At 32.4% G+C, this 17,334-nt stretch overlaps 1 protein-coding gene and 1 pseudogene across 1 annotated transcript; both read left to right on the forward strand.

Moving 5' to 3' along the window:
• Positions 1–5,010: 5,010 nt before the first annotated feature.
• Positions 5,011–11,995, forward strand: LOC131177973 (ABC transporter C family member 4-like; annotated as a pseudogene).
• Positions 11,996–13,746: 1,751 nt separating this feature from the next.
• On the forward strand, positions 13,747–15,554 carry LOC110660890 (uncharacterized). The gene is made up of 2 exons (XM_058138891.1): positions 13,747–14,241; positions 15,495–15,554. The coding sequence occupies exons 1-2, from the start codon at positions 13,905–13,907 to the stop codon at positions 15,524–15,526; spliced, it is 369 nt and encodes a 122-aa protein (XP_057994874.1). The 5' UTR covers positions 13,747–13,904; the 3' UTR covers positions 15,527–15,554.
• The last annotated feature ends 1,780 nt before the right edge of the window (positions 15,555–17,334 follow it).

Here is a 17,334-nt window from a genome sequence, read left to right on the forward strand (position 1 = left end):
TGTAATTAAATAATGTATAATTAAACAATTATACAATATAAATAATTATGCAATTGTTTAAATATAAACACTAAAAATAATATGTTTTCTAAATTAACTAATATATTTTCTATATTTAAATAATTTTCTTAAATATAAAATTTAAATGAATAACCTAATTTATTAACAAAATAAAAAAATTATATATTTCAAATTAATGATAATTAGGACAGAGACCATCTATTAATAAAATGACACCTTAGAAAATAAAATTTCTCATAAAAATGCAAAAACTTACCTGTAATTTTTTAAGACTAACTTGTAATTCACTTTTATAATGATTATAACCGATTATAATTTATCTAGTTAAAGAAAATGTCAAGGAATTCGGTGGTTCATTTATTTGTCACTATTGTGAATTCTGAGTCAGATCTTGAAGAGTGGGGTTTTATCCCTCCTAAATTTATTATAACTATTGTATTGTCTAATTTATGATAATGTTATACTGGCTTTTATTAAAAAAAAAAAAACACATTTGCAATAACAATTAAATAATGTGTACATATACCTAAAATCTTTTAATTTCAGATCTTAAATTTATTTAATTTTACGAGCATATTTGTCTCATTGGGCAAAATTACTGTTTATGATATGAAAATTTTGACATGGTGATATAAGAGTGATAAAGCTTGGAAAAATACTTAATTTAGCATTATATAATAATTAAAGACATATCACCCACGGATTAGCAATGTTTCTGATTTTTTAATTTTCACATTAAACAGAACCAACGCATGTTCACCCCCCGCGCCCCCCCCCCCCCCCCCCCCCCCCAACAAGTCTTGAATATTTAGGCATAATTAAGACTCAATAACTTTATAAGATATAAACTACAAGTCGATGTTTGGCCAAATTCCAAACACCTACATCAAGATGGCTACATCTGATCTAATGAAAATGGGGGAGGCCATAATGAGCCGTTCCAAAAACTCAAAAGACAGTGCCCAAGCATTATGTGATATTTTTCCAATAAGTTGATATTAGGCATAGTCATAAAATTGTACATATGTGCATGGACTCATTCATGAAAATTCAAATGCCAAATGCCCCAGTGGCGAAAGCCGATGAAACTCTCCCAAACGCATCTCTTCATCTAGTCAGAATCCCACACTTGACAGTTCAGTATACGATGCTCGTTTCTTTCACAATGATACTCAACATGTGGTTAGATTGTTCCTCTCACAATATTTCAATATTAAAATTTTTTCCCATGATGTTTAATTTATTATTATTATTATTATTATTATTATTATTATTATTATTATTATAAAGAAAACGATAACTGAAATCTATGATGATATATTTATTTAATTATTAAATTATTTTTGTTTAATAAATGCTGTGACACATTGTGTCTATTTACTCGCCTATATGGGCTTAAAAAAAATTTCGTGATGGAAAGTGATATAAGAAGAAAACATAAAACTCTTCAAATCACGCAATATGTAAGAGAAAATAAATCAGATTTAACTTCAAGTTAACTTAAGGGGAAGAGTGTCTAAGGTACATAACTTTTATTCTAATTCAATATAAAATAAACATTTATGAGAAGTTCAAATGTTAATTGAAGAGCTTCTAATAATCTTAAGAAAATGAACTGGACCTACTCATCTCACAGACCATTTTTTCTTTATGTTATCAGTAAGGGCGGAGCAACACATGGGCTATGGGGGGCACTGGGCCCCTAAGGTTTCAAAATTTTTTAAAGGTATAATAGTAATTTTTTAAAATATTAGTATTCTTTTAATTATTACTATATAAATTTTATGGGGTATTAGGTCTCATACAATTTTAATAAGTATTTTGAAATCTTTTAGAGGTATAATACAGTAGTAGTTTCTCAAAAATCAATTGTTGTCATAATATTTTAAAAATTTTTAGGAGTATTACTAATTTTATAAAAAATAAAACTTTAAATTTTAACTGAATGATATTAATAGTGAAACGTAAATTTTTATAAAAAAAAAATAAGACATCATTATTTATTGGTTTATTATATATCATCAATTTTATTTTACAGCAATCACTAATTTTTTTCTTTAAAATTTAAATTATTGAATAAATTATCAAATGAAATTCTAATACATTTATTTGTCATCTTTTTCATCAATTTAAAATTTTAGGGGCTTTCTTTTCATAATCTTATTGCTATTATTAAAATTTCTCTATTACTATAATTTCTTTAGACTCAAATTAAAAAAAAAATCTTTTATAAATTAAAGCCATATCATGTATTTTATTTAATTTATAATTTTAGTTATTTCTTTTTGTGATTACTATAAAAAAATAAATTCGAGATAAATTATATAATTTTTTTAATTTTAAGTCATTAATATATTATAAGTACAATAATTTTTAATGTTAAGCATTTATTATTATTTTTAATTAACAACAACTTTCATTTGATTTTTAGCAAGTATATTTTATTTTTTAATAAATTTTTTTGTGAATTTATATTATTTTTATGAATTACATAATTTTTTAATTGGACCCCCCTAAATGGATTTTCTGGCTCCGTCACTAGTTATCAGAGTCTATTCTATTTCAATGTTAAGCCATCCACTAGGGGTGTGCAAACGGTCAGTTCGGTTCCGAACCGAACCGAACCGATCAAACTAAAAATCGAAAATAAAAAATTTTAAAAACCGAATCAAACCAATTAATAAGAGAAAATCAAATCGAATCAAACTGATAAATATCGGTTCGGTTTGATTTTAAACCGATCAAACCGAATTTTATAAAATTTTATCTTTTGAACATTAAATCTAAATAACAAAAACAAAAAAAAAATAGAAATCAAAACTCAAAAATCTTAGGGTTTGGTTCGGTTTTCTTTGATTTTCCTTGATATATATATATATATATATTAATAATTTTTGTTTGGTTCGATTTGTTTTATTTTTTGTGAAAATAATCAAACCGAACCAATTAACCGAAATTATCAAAAATTATAAATTGAACCGATTAAATTTTAAAATCAAACCGATTGAATCGAATTGACTCGGTTCGGTTCGATTTAAACTGAATTCTGCTCTCCCCTACCATTCACATATGTGTTTTTGCAAACTTTATACTATAAATATTCATTCTTAAGGGTGAGTAGATATGTTGTCCTACATTAATATTAGATAAGGTATTTGTGTTTTATATAAAATTTAGACAATTTTTCTTATCTTGAACTAATTTTTTGGATGAAGTTATATTCGATTCATTTTCTCTACATAATATGTTTAAATTTATGACTACGATCTTAAAATTTTGAAGGAGTGGATGTCATTTATAACTATAAAAATCTATTCAAGTTTTAAAAGTATAAGTTTATGCCTGATGCACCTATAACCCGTACAATATCATTATGACCGTTTATAAAGATATTATAAGTTTATTATAAACTCGATTTATTATATCTCTAAAATATAAAATATATAGTGAAATTTGTATATTAAATACATAAATTTTAAAAATTTATATTATAAATCTAGGCAAAAATTTTTTCTAAAGTGTTCTATAACCTAACTAGTGGCATAGAATCTTACCAGCAATACTTTACATTTCAAGCCACCTTAAATCAAATGGAAGCATTAAATAATCCATCCGAGTTACAAAAAGTGTGACAAGAGAGAATCATAGAAGTAGTAATTAACGGCAGATCCAAGAGATCCTCCTAAAAGTTTGAACTTTAATGATATTATTTCCGTGATGAAATTGGGGTTGTGTTATTTATTAGGTATTCAATGTTCTCTTAATCAATTTCTTATTAAATTTAATAGAGATTTTTTTTTATTACAGATGGTATAAATAATTTGTTAAAGAGTAACTTTCTATTTTTAGGATTATTATTTAGTTATTTATATTGTATTATTTTTATTATTAGAGAAAGCATTATTAATTTATTTAATAAAAAAATAAAAAGTACAATTAATGGAATTTTCGATGTTTGTAGTTAAGTGCATTATTAGAAAGTCTATTTCAACAAATTCATTGAAAATTTTGCTAAAAGACAAGAACAAGTTACACGTTTTTCTAATTTTCAAATTTTTGTTTTGTTCATATAAAAAAACAAAAGAAAAATTAGATATATTAGATAGCGGATCAAGTTCTAAATGACACAACAGCCTGTAGCTTGACGTCATCTCTGACGGACAAGGTACTACTGCGTATGCTTTCTCTATCTATTCATTATGCGGCACCTCCGTGTATGTCTTTTCCTTTTTCCTTTCTGGACCCAGAATGGCAGAAACTAGTTTATTGTATGGCACTGTAGTTTTAGCATGAGTAAGCGTCTCCGTTTCCTGGAAATTCTAGTGGCGGAGGTGCATATTGGTTCTGGATTTTGCATGGCTTGATCCTGGTCCCTTTTTTTGTGTGTTTTTTATATACTTATATACAAAATACAAAATAATAGACACCATCGTGTATGTCTTTTCCTGCAAGCGACAGCAAACCCTTTCATTATACGGCACCTCCGTGTATGTCTTTTCCTTTTTCCTTTCTGGACCCAGAATGGCAGAAACTAGTTTATTGTATGGCACTGTAGTTTTAGCATGAGTAAGCGTCTCCGTTTCCTGGAAATTCTTGTGCCGGAGGTGCATATTGATCCTGGTCCCTTTTTTTGTGTGTTTTTTGTTGTCTTTTTTTTTTTTTCCAAAAAAATCAAGTTAAAAGGGTTTATAATTTTGCTGTTTGATTTTGTCTTTTATAATCTTTATTTTTTTGTCCGTCGTTAATTAATGAACTCGATTTAATTATTGCAATTTACTGCCATAAAGTTTCAAATTTAAATATTAATCAATGCAAATTGAAAAAAAAAAAATAATGAACTTATGTTTCCTTCTCCAAGTTAGTTAGCTTGTCTTTCAAGAAAACAGCTACCTGTTTTTTACTTGGTTCAGATTATTTAGAGATTTTTAAAAAAATATATATTTTCTTCATCTTCTCTTTATATATTTGTTTTCTTGAGTTTATATTACATATCAAAGATCCAGCCTCTGCAACATTTCCCTTCATGAACTTTTTCTTTGACGGGATGTCTCTCTTTTTCAATGCCTTACTTGATGAAGTATTTTATGTACGACGAATATTTTACCTGCAGTCTGAGGCATAGTGCATAGTACGTTCTGCTCGCTCTTTGTAACTGAAAAGTGGGAGCTGCTTCCAGGTTTGTGATTCTTATTTTCCTTTTTTTTCAATGGATCCAATTTAATCTGTTTTTCTTTTTTCGGTATTTTGGATTTTTTTTTAGCTAATGCAATCTCGAGTTTGGTCAGTGGCGCCACGCTTTTTGACTATAATTCGGGAAATTAAACAGTATTTTTTGGTGGGCTAATTCATTTTTAATCTTGAAGTGTGGAGCCAATGATTAATTATGTTGTTCTTACGAATTATTTTTTCTGTTAAATTTTTTCAGGCAGCAAGAGCAAGAGCAAGGAGATTGATCAGAACCCAACAGTATTGATTTTCTCGTCTAGTTAAGGGCTTAAGGAAGTTAAAGCATGTCTTCTCCACCATGGATTACCTCCCTCTCTTGCTCAAGCTCTGTTGTTCAATGTTCTGGGGACACATCCCTTTCATTGATATTTCAATGGTTGAGGTTCATATTCCTCTCTCCTTGTCCTCAGAGAGCTCTGCTATCTTCTGCTGATCTTTTGTTCCTGCTTGTTCTCCTTGTGTTTGCGGTTCAGAAGCTCTTTTCTAGATTCACCTCCAGCTCCATCTCTGACATCAACAAGCCCCTTATTGGAAACAACAGAGCTCATATTACAACTAACATCTGGTTTAAGCTCTCTTTGATTGCAACAGTTCTCTTGGCTTTGGTTTACACTGTTATCTGCATTCTAGCATTCAGTGGAAGCAAACAATTTCCATGGAAGGTAGTTGATGGGCTGTTTTGGTTAGTCCAAGCAATAACTCATGCAGTGATTGCAATCCTGATCATCCATGAGAAGAGATTTCAAGCTGTTACCCACCCTCGTTCTCTTCGAGTTTATTGGGTTGCAAGTTTCATCGTCATTACTTTGTTTATGTCATCTGGGGTCATTCGTTTGGTTGCTCAAGAGTACAACCTTATAGCGGATGATGTAGTTTCTATAGTTTCTTTTCCTTTATATCTTGTTATTCTTTCTGTGGCCATTGGAGGATCAACAGGGATTACAGTAAATAGAAGATCTGATACAGTGATAGACGATGATGAAACCAAATTACATGAACCTCTTTTGGGTAAATCCGATGTAAGTGCCTTCGCTTCAGCTTCGCATATATCTAAGGCCTTTTGGCTTTGGATGAATCCCCTGCTGAGTAAAGGCTACAAATCTACTCTCAAGTTAGACGACGTACCAACTCTTTCACCCGAGCATAGTGCAGAGAAAATGTCTCAGCTTTTTGCTTCCAATTGGCCTAAATCGCATGAAGAATCTAAGCACCCTGTTAGGACCACATTGTTGAGGTGCTTTTGGAAGGAAATTGCTTTTACCGCTTTCGTTGCAGTTGTGCGGCTCTGTGTCATGTATGTTGGGCCTATTCTCATCCAAAGTTTTGTGGATTTTACTGCCGGGAAAAGAAGCTCCCCCTATGAAGGATACTACCTTGTCCTGACTCTCCTTGCTGCGAAATTTGTTGAGGTTTTAAGTCTTCACCAATTTAACTTCAACTCTCAGAAACTGGGAATGCTTATAAGGTCTACTCTCATCACTTCTTTGTATAAGAAGGGCCTGAGATTATCCTGTTCTGCTCGTCAAGCTCATGGGGTTGGACAGATTGTGAATTACATGGCTGTTGATGCCCAACAACTCTCCGATATGATGTTACAGCTACACTCTATATGGCTGATGCCATTACAAGTTGGTGTTGCTTTAGTGCTCTTGTACAATGCACTTGGGGTTTCTGTGATCGCTGCATTGATTGGAATAATTGGCGTTATTGTGTTCATCGTGTTTGGCACTCGAAGAAACAATGGATTCCAATTCAATTTGATGATAAATCGTGATTCAAGAATGAAAGCAACAAATGAGATGCTTAATTACATGCGTGTTATCAAGTTCCAGGCATGGGAAGAACACTTCAACAAACGAATCCAAAATTTCAGAGAATCGAGAATATGGATGGCTTTCTAAGTTTATGTACTCGTTCGCAACATTATTGTGTTGTGGTGCACTCCGTTGGTGATATCAACCGTTACATTTGGTGTTGCTCTTACATTGGGAGTGCCACTTGATCTTTGGGGACAAGATTCACAACAACATCTATCTTTAAAATCTTGCAGAGCCTATCCGGACCTTCCCACAATCTATGATTTCACTTTCTCAGCGATGATATCTCTTGAAAGGTTGGATCGTTACATGCTCGAAGGAATTGGTGGAGCGATCGGTGGAAAGAGTGGAGGTTGTGATGGTATAATTGCCGTGGAGGTTAAAGATGGTGCTTTTAATTGGGATGATGAAAGTGAAGATCAAGTTTTGAAAAATATAAATTTCAAATCAAGAAAGGGGAACTTACTTCTATTGTTGGGACTGTTGGATCCGGGAAATCCTCTCTCCTTGCCTCAGTTCTTGGTGAGATGCACAAAATATCAGGAAAGGTATGGATGGTGACATGAAATTTGAAATTTTCTTATTTTTCTTATTTTAGTGTTCTGCAATCTTGTCATGGAAACTATATGATTAGATTTCACTATTACTACAAGTGAGACATCGAAAGCTGTTTCTTACATGTTACTGTGTTATCTTATGAAGTTTCTTTTATCTTCGACTTTTTGTTGCCTTGAGATCTCTTTATTCTTGCCTCACAGAGTCGATGCATGGAAGATGTATTTTCGTATTTCTCATTTGTAAATCTTTGCTCGCTATGTTTCAGAATGAATACTTCAAATTTGTTTGGTTTTCTCTGGTGTTCTTATAAAGTTGCATTGTCTTCCTTGAGCAGTCGGGTTTGTGGAACAGCAGCCTATGTTGCTCAAACTTCGTCGATTCAAAATGGAACCATTCAAGAGAACATCTTATTTGGTTTGCCAATGGACAAGGAAAAATACAATGAAGTCATAAGGGTTTGTTGCTTGGAGAAAGACTTGGAAATGATGGATTATGGAGATCAGACTGAGATTGGAGAGCGTGGCATCAACCTCGGTGGTAAACAATGGATACAACTTGCCGTACATTTATCAGATTGTGATGTCTATCTTCTTGATGATGTTTTTAGTCTTTGTTGGCCATACCGGATCTGATATATTCAAGGTATTTCTATTTGCTTGCTTTCTTGTTTAATGTATATCCATTCTATATAGAACATGTTGGCAAGTATATGGGCAACTAATTTTATATCCATTCCTTTTGCAGGAATGTGTGAGAGGAGCACTGAAAGGCAAGACTATCTTACTTGTAACACACCAAGTTGACTTCTTGCATAATGTTGATCTTATCATGGTAAGTACCTATTTTATTTTTATCTGACTTCGCACACAGATATTTATGGATTTGTGATTTCTGAAAAGAGTTGTTTCCTCAATACTAGGTCATGCGTGATGGAGTGATAGTACAGTCGGGAAAGTACAACGATCTAATGGAGTCTGGCATGGATTTTGGAGCACTAGTTGCTGCCCATGAAACTGCTATGGGACTTGTAGAAGAAGCTGGAGCCACAATACCTGGTGAAAATTCTCCCAAGCCACCAAAGTCTCCTCATGCCCCCTCCAACATTGAGGAAGCCCATGGTGAAAACAAATATCTAGATCAACACAAGTCAGTCAAGGGAACCTCAAAGCTCATTGAAGAAGAAGAAAGAGAAACTGGTAAAGTGGGCTTGCATGTGTATAAACAATACTGCACTGCAGCTTTTGGATTGTGGGGTGTTATAGCAGCATTGTTATTGTCAATAATATGGCAAGTGTGTCTAGTGGCTGGTGATTATTGGTTGGCATATGAAACTTCAGAAGAACGGTCTGCTATTTTCGACCCTTCTATGTTCATTACTATCTATGCAATTATTGCAGCTATTTCGGTTGTGCTGTTAACGATGAGAGCATTTTTCATTACAATCATGGGGCTTAAGACAGCTCAAATTTTCTTTTGGGGTATTCTTAACAGCATCTTGCATGCACCCATGTCATTCTTTGATACCACACCTTCAGGAAGAATATTAAGCCGGGTGAGAACAAAAGGACTCAATTATGCTACTTCTTCTTCATTTTGTTGAGGCATGTTTTCATTTAACAACAGTGCAGAATGTATTTTTTGTGCCTGCTAAACTATGAATGCAAAAACAGAATGGTTTTTTGGCTAAAGATGCTAAGACTGATGTGAATATTTTGGTTTCTCTCGACTTGTTCTATTCTTTTCAGGCATCATTTGACCAATCCAATGTGGATTTTTTCATTCCCTACGTTTTGGGCCTTACAGTTGCCATGTACATCATACTGCTTAGCATCATCATTATTACATGTCAATATGCTTGGCCAACAGTTTTCTTATTAATTCCACTGGGTTGGCTGAACATCTGGTACAGGGTATGAGCTTTCATTTTATCTTTTTAATCTTCAATTTCACATTATAAAAAGAGAGTTCACAATGTCGCATAGAACATAAGTTACACATGTAAGCAAATCTCTTACAGTGTGAAAGCTTTCCTGTTAAGGTATTTCACATGATGTTATAGACCATAATTGTGTTTTTCATTTGTTTTACCCTAACTGAATGCCTGTACTTAAAATGATTTACCAAATTACTGATACTTTTTCCCTTCTTGTATTGCAGGGATATTTCCTTGCAACTTCTTGAGAATTAACTCGCCTTGACTCAATCACCAAAGCTCCCATTATCCATCACTTCTCTGAAAGCATATCAGGAGTTGTGACAATTCGTTCTTTCAATAAGCAGGAGAGATTCTCTCAGGAAAATGTTAACCGAGTTAGTGCCAACTTGCGTATGGACTTTCATAATAATGGATCAAATGAATGGTTAGGTTTTCGTTTGGAACTGATTGGGAGCTTTATCCTCTGCATGTCTGCTATGTTCTTGATTGTGTTACCTAGCAGTATTATAAGGCCAGGTAATTACATACTAGTATTTATGTTCATATACAACACCTCTCATAGATTTGCTACTTCAAATGCGTAATTTATGTTCACTTGATAAAATGAAATGTTTGGAAAAAGTCATTTGAAATATCTTAAATAAAAGAATCCTATACGCAGGAAGTCATACATGTTAATATATATAATTTTGAATGGTAAATTTAATGCGCTCAAATATCAGTAATGTTTATATTCTGGTTGATGAATTTTTTTTTTTTTTTGGTTCTTTGATGATCACTCTCTTATGCTGTTATATTATGTATTGCTCTTAGATTAGTCAACTTAATACTTGTATGAAGTATTTGCACATTCTTTCATTGCCATTGTTCTGCTCTACGAGAAGATGATAGTTTCTTATTCCATCGATAGCTGTTACTTGTTTCAATAGCAGAAAACTAACCTCATTCTGCATAATGTAGAGAATGTTGGTTTATCTCTCTCCTATGGGTTGTCCCTCAATGGTATGCTGTTCTGGGCCATATATATGAGTTGCTTTGTGGAAAATAGAATGGTTTCTGTTGAGAGAATTAAGCAATTCACAAATATTCCATCCGGCGACATGGGAGATAACAGATGGGTTCCTCCTCCAGTGGCCTGCCCATGGCAATGTTGATCTCAAAGATTTGCAGGTATAGGCCCTAGTCTAATTCTGACTAAATCTTAAAAAATAAAGGAGAAAATTTATCTCAGCATTTGTTGTATGAGTAGAATGCATCTACAATTTATAATACCTTTTCAGGTTTATTGTAGTGCAAAGGGAAATGAGCTAGTTAGATCCAAAACCCAGCAGAACATTACACATTATCTCTAGGGGAAATGAATAATAATTACAAATGCAGTTGGTATCTTCTTTTATGTATATAGCATCTTTTACCAACAGCATGCACTGAATTTTTCGCTAATAGGTTAAATATTGTTCGAACGCTCCTTTGGTTCTCAAAGGCATTACTCTCAGCATTTATGGAGGAGAGAAGATTGGTGTTGTCGGACGTACAGGCAGTGGAAAATCAACTTTGATCCAAGTTTTCTTTAGGCTGGTGGAATCAACAGGAGGGAAAATAATCATTGATGGCATAGACATTTGCAGGTTAGGACTCCATGATCTTAGGTCTCGCTTTGGGATAATTCCTCAAGAACCTGTCCTCTTTGAAGGAACGGTGAGAAGCAACATTGATCCTATTGGACAACATACAGATGAGGACATTTGGAAGGTAAGCATACCTATAATCACCTTTGTTTTGTATTATAGTTTGCATTGGTTGAAATTTTTTTCGTTTTGTAGAGTCTCGAACGCTGCCAACTAAAGGATGTTGTGGCTGCAAAACCTGAAAAACTTGATGCTTCTGGTATATGATATTCGTATGCTACATTTATAGTTTGCTCTTCTAATATTACGCTGCGTCGATCATTTACGTAATTGGAAGTTGCTAAAATCTTTTAACTTGATAGTGGTTGAAAATGGTGACAATTGGAGTGTGGGTCAAAGCGACACGTATGCAGGAGAGTAATGCTAAAGCGCGATCATTTGTTGTTTATGGATGAAGCAAGCGCTTGATTGATTCAAAAGCGATGGTGTAATTCGGAAGATTATCCGAGAGGACTTTGCAACTTGCACAATTATTAGCATTGCTCACAGAATACCCACAGTCATGGTGTGATAGGGTTTAGTTATAGATGCAGTGTGTAATCTCTTCCTGTTTTGTTATGGTCCAGTGACTGAGTCTGCAGAAAATCCTCCCGTAAGTGTTGCTTTGCTTGCCACATGAAATTCTTGCTGATTCCTCTTTATTTCTTCTTCATTCAGGATGGGCAAAAGAATTTGATAAACCATCTCATTTACTTGAGAGGCCATCACTCTTTGGAGCACTGGTTCAGAGTATGCCAACTGCTCACTAGATTATGATGAACCAGGTTTTTTTTTCCTCATTGCTAATCTTGTGAAGACCACAACCTGATTTGCACAAGATATCATTCCACTTAGCTTCAAAAGAAGATCCTTCTCATTTAAATGTACCAGAAAATTATATCTAAATTTTCACTTCCCATTATACTTTGATCGTAATGTAATGATCAAATCATAGAAAACATGATTAGAGTTATTGTGATTAATGTAAATGCGATGTTAGCGTCTCTCATCTTTGGAAGAACATCAATTATCTAATGTACCAGTTCCAATGATCAATATATTATTCTAGGACTGCATCATCTGGAATTTTATTGCTTAGCTAAATAGCGTAACATTGATGCATGCAACAACATGTTAAAAACACCTACTAATCTAAAGGCTTATGGGGACCAATTTGATGCTTCATGGCTGCCAAAACTGGTAGATCAATCGGCTTTCCATCTCCACGAGCCAAAGCTGGTATAGGGCTATGGCCTATTGCCAGCTCCCACTAGCAACAACTAGCAGCGACACAAAGAAAGGCAAGAAGCTGAAGGGGAGAGGAGCCAAGGGGGAAAAAATGAGCGAGCCATTAACGGGAAGACAACTTAAGTGATTCTTCGCGGAGAGGCATTTCCACGAATTCAACGAAATTGCTTCCAAGGTCTGTATTCGAGTGGCGGAACAAAAAATTTAAGTTAGGAGAAAGAATTTCATTAAAAATTTTGTATTTATAATTTCACACATAAATTATAAAAATAAAATACAAATAAATAATTAAAAATTAATAAAAAATTTCATCAATTTTTTTCATCTGTCTTATGCTAAATTTATAGTTCATTAAAACTTATAGGTGGAATTATTGATTATAGAATAAAATATAAAATCAAGAGGGAAAGATAAAAATAATAAATTAATAAAAGAAAATAATTCAGTACATATACATCATCTTTTATAATCATGTAAAATCTAGCTTTTATATTTTAACGAGTACTATTTTTATATGAAAAAAAAAGTATTATTTTTATATGCATCAAAAATATTCTTTAATATTCCCTTTTGCTTATCTTATAAACTAACTTCTTTTAAGTTAAATGGAGCCATATTTAGGTTGGAAAGCAAGGACCCTATAGCCCCTTAATTCCGCCATTAAGTCTCTTCATATTTCTGCTTTCGATTATGAGTTGGCTTTCAAAGTGCCATTCATATTAGTTTTAGGGAAATTATTACATACTCCTAGAATATCATATAAGTGTATCCCATCAATAATAATAATAATAATAATAATAAAACATATCCATAATTTTATAAAAAAAAATTAACAAAGTGAATACTATCAAAACGTGGCAGATTTTCACTTTTTAAATATTTTAAATTTATTTTATACATAAATTTATATATATATATATATATATATATATATATATATATATAGCTTCGTATTGGATGTCAATCTTTTAAAATATTTTATATGCTAATTTTTTTATAATTAAAAATATTTTAAAAATTAAATCAAATATTAAAATTTTGATTTATTGTAAGAACTATTGATAAATAATAAATATTATAAAAAATAAAAAAATAACGAATAAATCGTATCTTTTTTATTAAAAAAAATTAAAATTAATAGAGATGAATTTAAAAAAAAATATATGTAATTTTTTTTTCTCATTTATTAATTAAAAGCAAATTTATATATTAAGCCTAAATTTTATTCAAACGAAATATGGGCTCCCCCTCAACCTCTAAACGGTCCTTTACATCACCGTTTTGAAATGAATCAACTACAGGTGCAGCGTTTAACATTTCGTGGAATCGTAGTCTACTGAAACCCTGCAAAAACCCTAATTGTTCTTTTAGTTTGATTACCAACCAGACAGACGCTCTCGGAGAGAGAGAGAGAGAGAGAGAGAGAGGGAGATGGGAAGGTCAAGAAGAAAATACAAGGCATCAAGGCATAAGGTTCAGGTGAGTCTCCCTAAGAAGAACCCACGCGTGTTCAAGCCAGCCTTCAATCTTCCTCCAAAGCTTCGCTCTCTCTCCGACGCCGATCGCTCCAAATGGGACGACAAGGCTAGCGTCATCCAGAACTACAAATCCTTCGGTGTTGTTTCCAACCCTAATTTTCTTGGCATCCGATCCCGTACTTCTCACATCATTGAGACCGAATCCCTTCAAGTCCCTGATCCGCCTGCGTGCGAGGGCGCCACAGACAAATTTGAACCCATCGATTCTGGCAGCGATCTTGAGGAAGACGGTTTGTATAATATCTCTGCAGCGTGTTTCTTCTTGTCTGAGCTATGAATTTGTTTTGAGATTGAGAGTAGAGGGCTTTTTTTAATTCTTTTTAATGCTTTTGAGGTATGATCGCCTTACCCTCTGTTTTGGGAGGAGCAGAGTATAGTACGATTTTATAGTGGAAAGTTTTTTAAAATAAGATTTTTCATGGTTTTGATATTCATAATTTTCAGAGATTGATAATTTTTTAGTGTTTAAAAAAAAATGAAAATTTTTTAAAGTATTTGAACCTCCTTAACCCACTAATTTGGTGGGTTGGACATCATACTTTAAACAATCTTCTATCCTCCCCAAGCAAAAGTTTACAAACACCTTAGTACTTTAAAAAACTCCTCCCCCCAAACAAGGGGTTAGGGATTATTTTCGTGCTGGGTATTACCTTAGCAATATAGTGCGGGTATATTTTGGTGAAGTTCAATGCATAGGCACAGTTTCGGCTTCATATCTGACGAAATGAAGGGAAATCAACTTAGGCCTAATTTTAAAATTTGCAGCTTTAGGCACAGTTAGCTGCTTCTAATCTATATACCATTTTTTCTCAGTTAACTGATTTGTCACTTGTCTATCTGTTTCCAAGCCTAACGGTAAATTGCTATTGTTCAATGCACTTGTAGTCAACTATCAATTATGCTTTTTTCTTTTTTTGGCTCATTTGGGTGAGCATTTGAATCGCAATTGTCCTCATTGTTTATTGATTGCCCAGCAGAATATTTGCAATACAAATTTTGTATGAAGTATTATTATTATTATTATTATTATTATTTAAGATTTCCCTTTAGCCTTCTGGTTCATTTTCATGACAGTTGTTAAATCCTTTTTTTTTCCCTTAATTTTTCTGAGACACTGAAAATATTATGGTACTGAACAAATCTCTTGATTCGGAATCACGAGAGTATAAGTAGATATCATAGATGATAAATTGATTTCTTTTTTCTACCTGTATCACTCTATTTTATTAGTGCCGTCTATAATCTATAATGATAATGATTGATAAATAAAAATAAATCAAAAAAAATTCTCAATTGAACTTATTCTTTCATTTGGTATTTTTGTTTATCCTCGTATTTTTTATCTTTTAAAAAATTTAACTTAGGAAAATGCTTTTGCTTTACAAGCATATGTATAAAAAAAAAGTTTATTTAGCTCCTTCATGCCTACTATAACTAGTTATTTCGGTTTTCTACTAGCGGCTGAAAAAATTGTGTGTTTCAGCTGAAAAAGACTTGGAGTCTCTGAGAGACTGAGTCAAGGCCTAGAAGCGACTCAAGGTTTTTTATTTAAATATAAGATTCTTGAAAATTTGATTTTTTTTGAGTTAATTATGAATTGTGTTGTCATTTATGATTATGAATATGACTTTGAAAATTGACTAGATTTCTCATAAATTATTTGAATAAATTATTTTGAGAAATCTTTACAAAAATTTCGACAGAGTGCCGTCTGTATTTTGAGAAAACAGTTTTTTAAAACCTGAAAATAAAAACACTTCCAATGTATTACTCAATCATGACTTCATTTGCAACCACCAAACTTTAAATCAACAATTCTGATAACACTTCAACTCAAAATCTAAATTTCAAATAAAAAATTAATAACTCAAAATATTTCATAAATTCATGCACATTGTATTTTAAAATATTTAATTTACATTTACTATTTAATTTACAAACACAAAATCTCAAAAATAATATTATTGCAATTTTATCTGTACAACTGCTCAAACTATAGAGATACATATGCATACTATCATATTTACATCAAACTAAACTATCAGGGTATAGACAATAACCGTGCAGAATTTCTTCAACCGTGTTCCTTTCTGACTGTAGCAGCTCACTATACTGCTATGTCCTTTTTTCTATCTACGATAGCAAGTTAAAGCTATCACTGAGTATAAAGATACTCAGTGGTGCACAACAAAACGTAAAATGTATAATTTAAAGCATTCATGAACAATTCATAATTCAAATATTTCATAATCATATTTCAAATTTTCAAATCACATTTATAACAAATAATAATTTTCAAAGCTTAACACAACACAACTTTGATCAAATAATTCAATAAATATAGTGTTGCCAATCAATAACACAACTTAGGTCATGACACAAAATTTTCGAACATGCCGTGTTGTACACCACGACAAAGCAATCTATAACCCCACTAATTAAAATCAATGAGTGAGGTGGCTAGCTAGCTAATGAGTAATAATCCGATCTACAACCTCAACTGGTAAACCAGCGAGGGAGGAAAATGAACGATCTCAACCCCATAAATGCAGGAGAAATAATGTGATACTGTCATGCTAAGTGTGAACACAAAATCAATTCAAAACAATTTATTCAAATAATTTATGAGAAATCTGGTCAATTTTCAAAGTCATATTCATATTCATATTCATAAATGGCAACACAATTCATAATTAACTAAAAAAAAATCAAAATTTCAAGAATCATATATTTAAATAAAAATTACTGTGCACAGACCTGACGTGAGTCGCCTCTAGGCCTTGACTCAGTCTCTCAGAGCCTCCAAGTTTTTTTCAGCTGAAACACAGTTTCACAGTGTTTCAGTATCATAACTTAGCATAAATCCAAAAATAAATTTAACTTCACTTTTACCTAGCTCTAATGTGCTAAAATCGACGTTCTTGAAATTTTTGTGTTTAGGGTTACTATTCACTACACTATTCAAATCAAATTTTTGACTTTATAAGGCTTAATAGGTATGGGAATTCTAACTTTACTCACATATCACATTTTGGTCACTAAAATTGTTAGTTTTGGTCATTTTCTCAACACTTAAGTCTTTTAGGCAAAATTGTAAATTTTTAGTTTTTGGTGTCCAGGTTGCATTGTTCCATTGGTCATTTTACTGTTGGAATTTGGCAAAACTTCCTTCATAGAAAATGTTCCTTATTATCTTAAGTTTATTCTTCCTTTTGAATCACTCTAATTGAAGATTTGTAACTCAAGTTATATGCAAATTACGTTTACTGTTTATGCTGCAGAATTTTGTTCTGGCAGATTATTGATTCCAACTTCGTTCAGCA

Source organism: Hevea brasiliensis, chromosome 2, assembly GCF_030052815.1.
Source record: "Hevea brasiliensis isolate MT/VB/25A 57/8 chromosome 2, ASM3005281v1, whole genome shotgun sequence".
In the NCBI taxonomy this organism is placed as follows: domain Eukaryota; kingdom Viridiplantae; phylum Streptophyta; class Magnoliopsida; order Malpighiales; family Euphorbiaceae; genus Hevea; species Hevea brasiliensis.

Bases quoted from the DNA above. Each gene is read 5' to 3' on its own strand.
- LOC110660890 (XM_058138891.1), top strand. From the start codon at position 13,905: ATGGGAAGGTCAAGAAGAAAATACAAGGCATCAAGGCATAAGGTTCAG. The intron at 14,242-15,494 runs GTTTGTATAATA...TGTGTGTTTCAG, and splicing joins CAGCGATCTTGAGGAAGACG to CTGAAAAAGACTTGGAGTCT.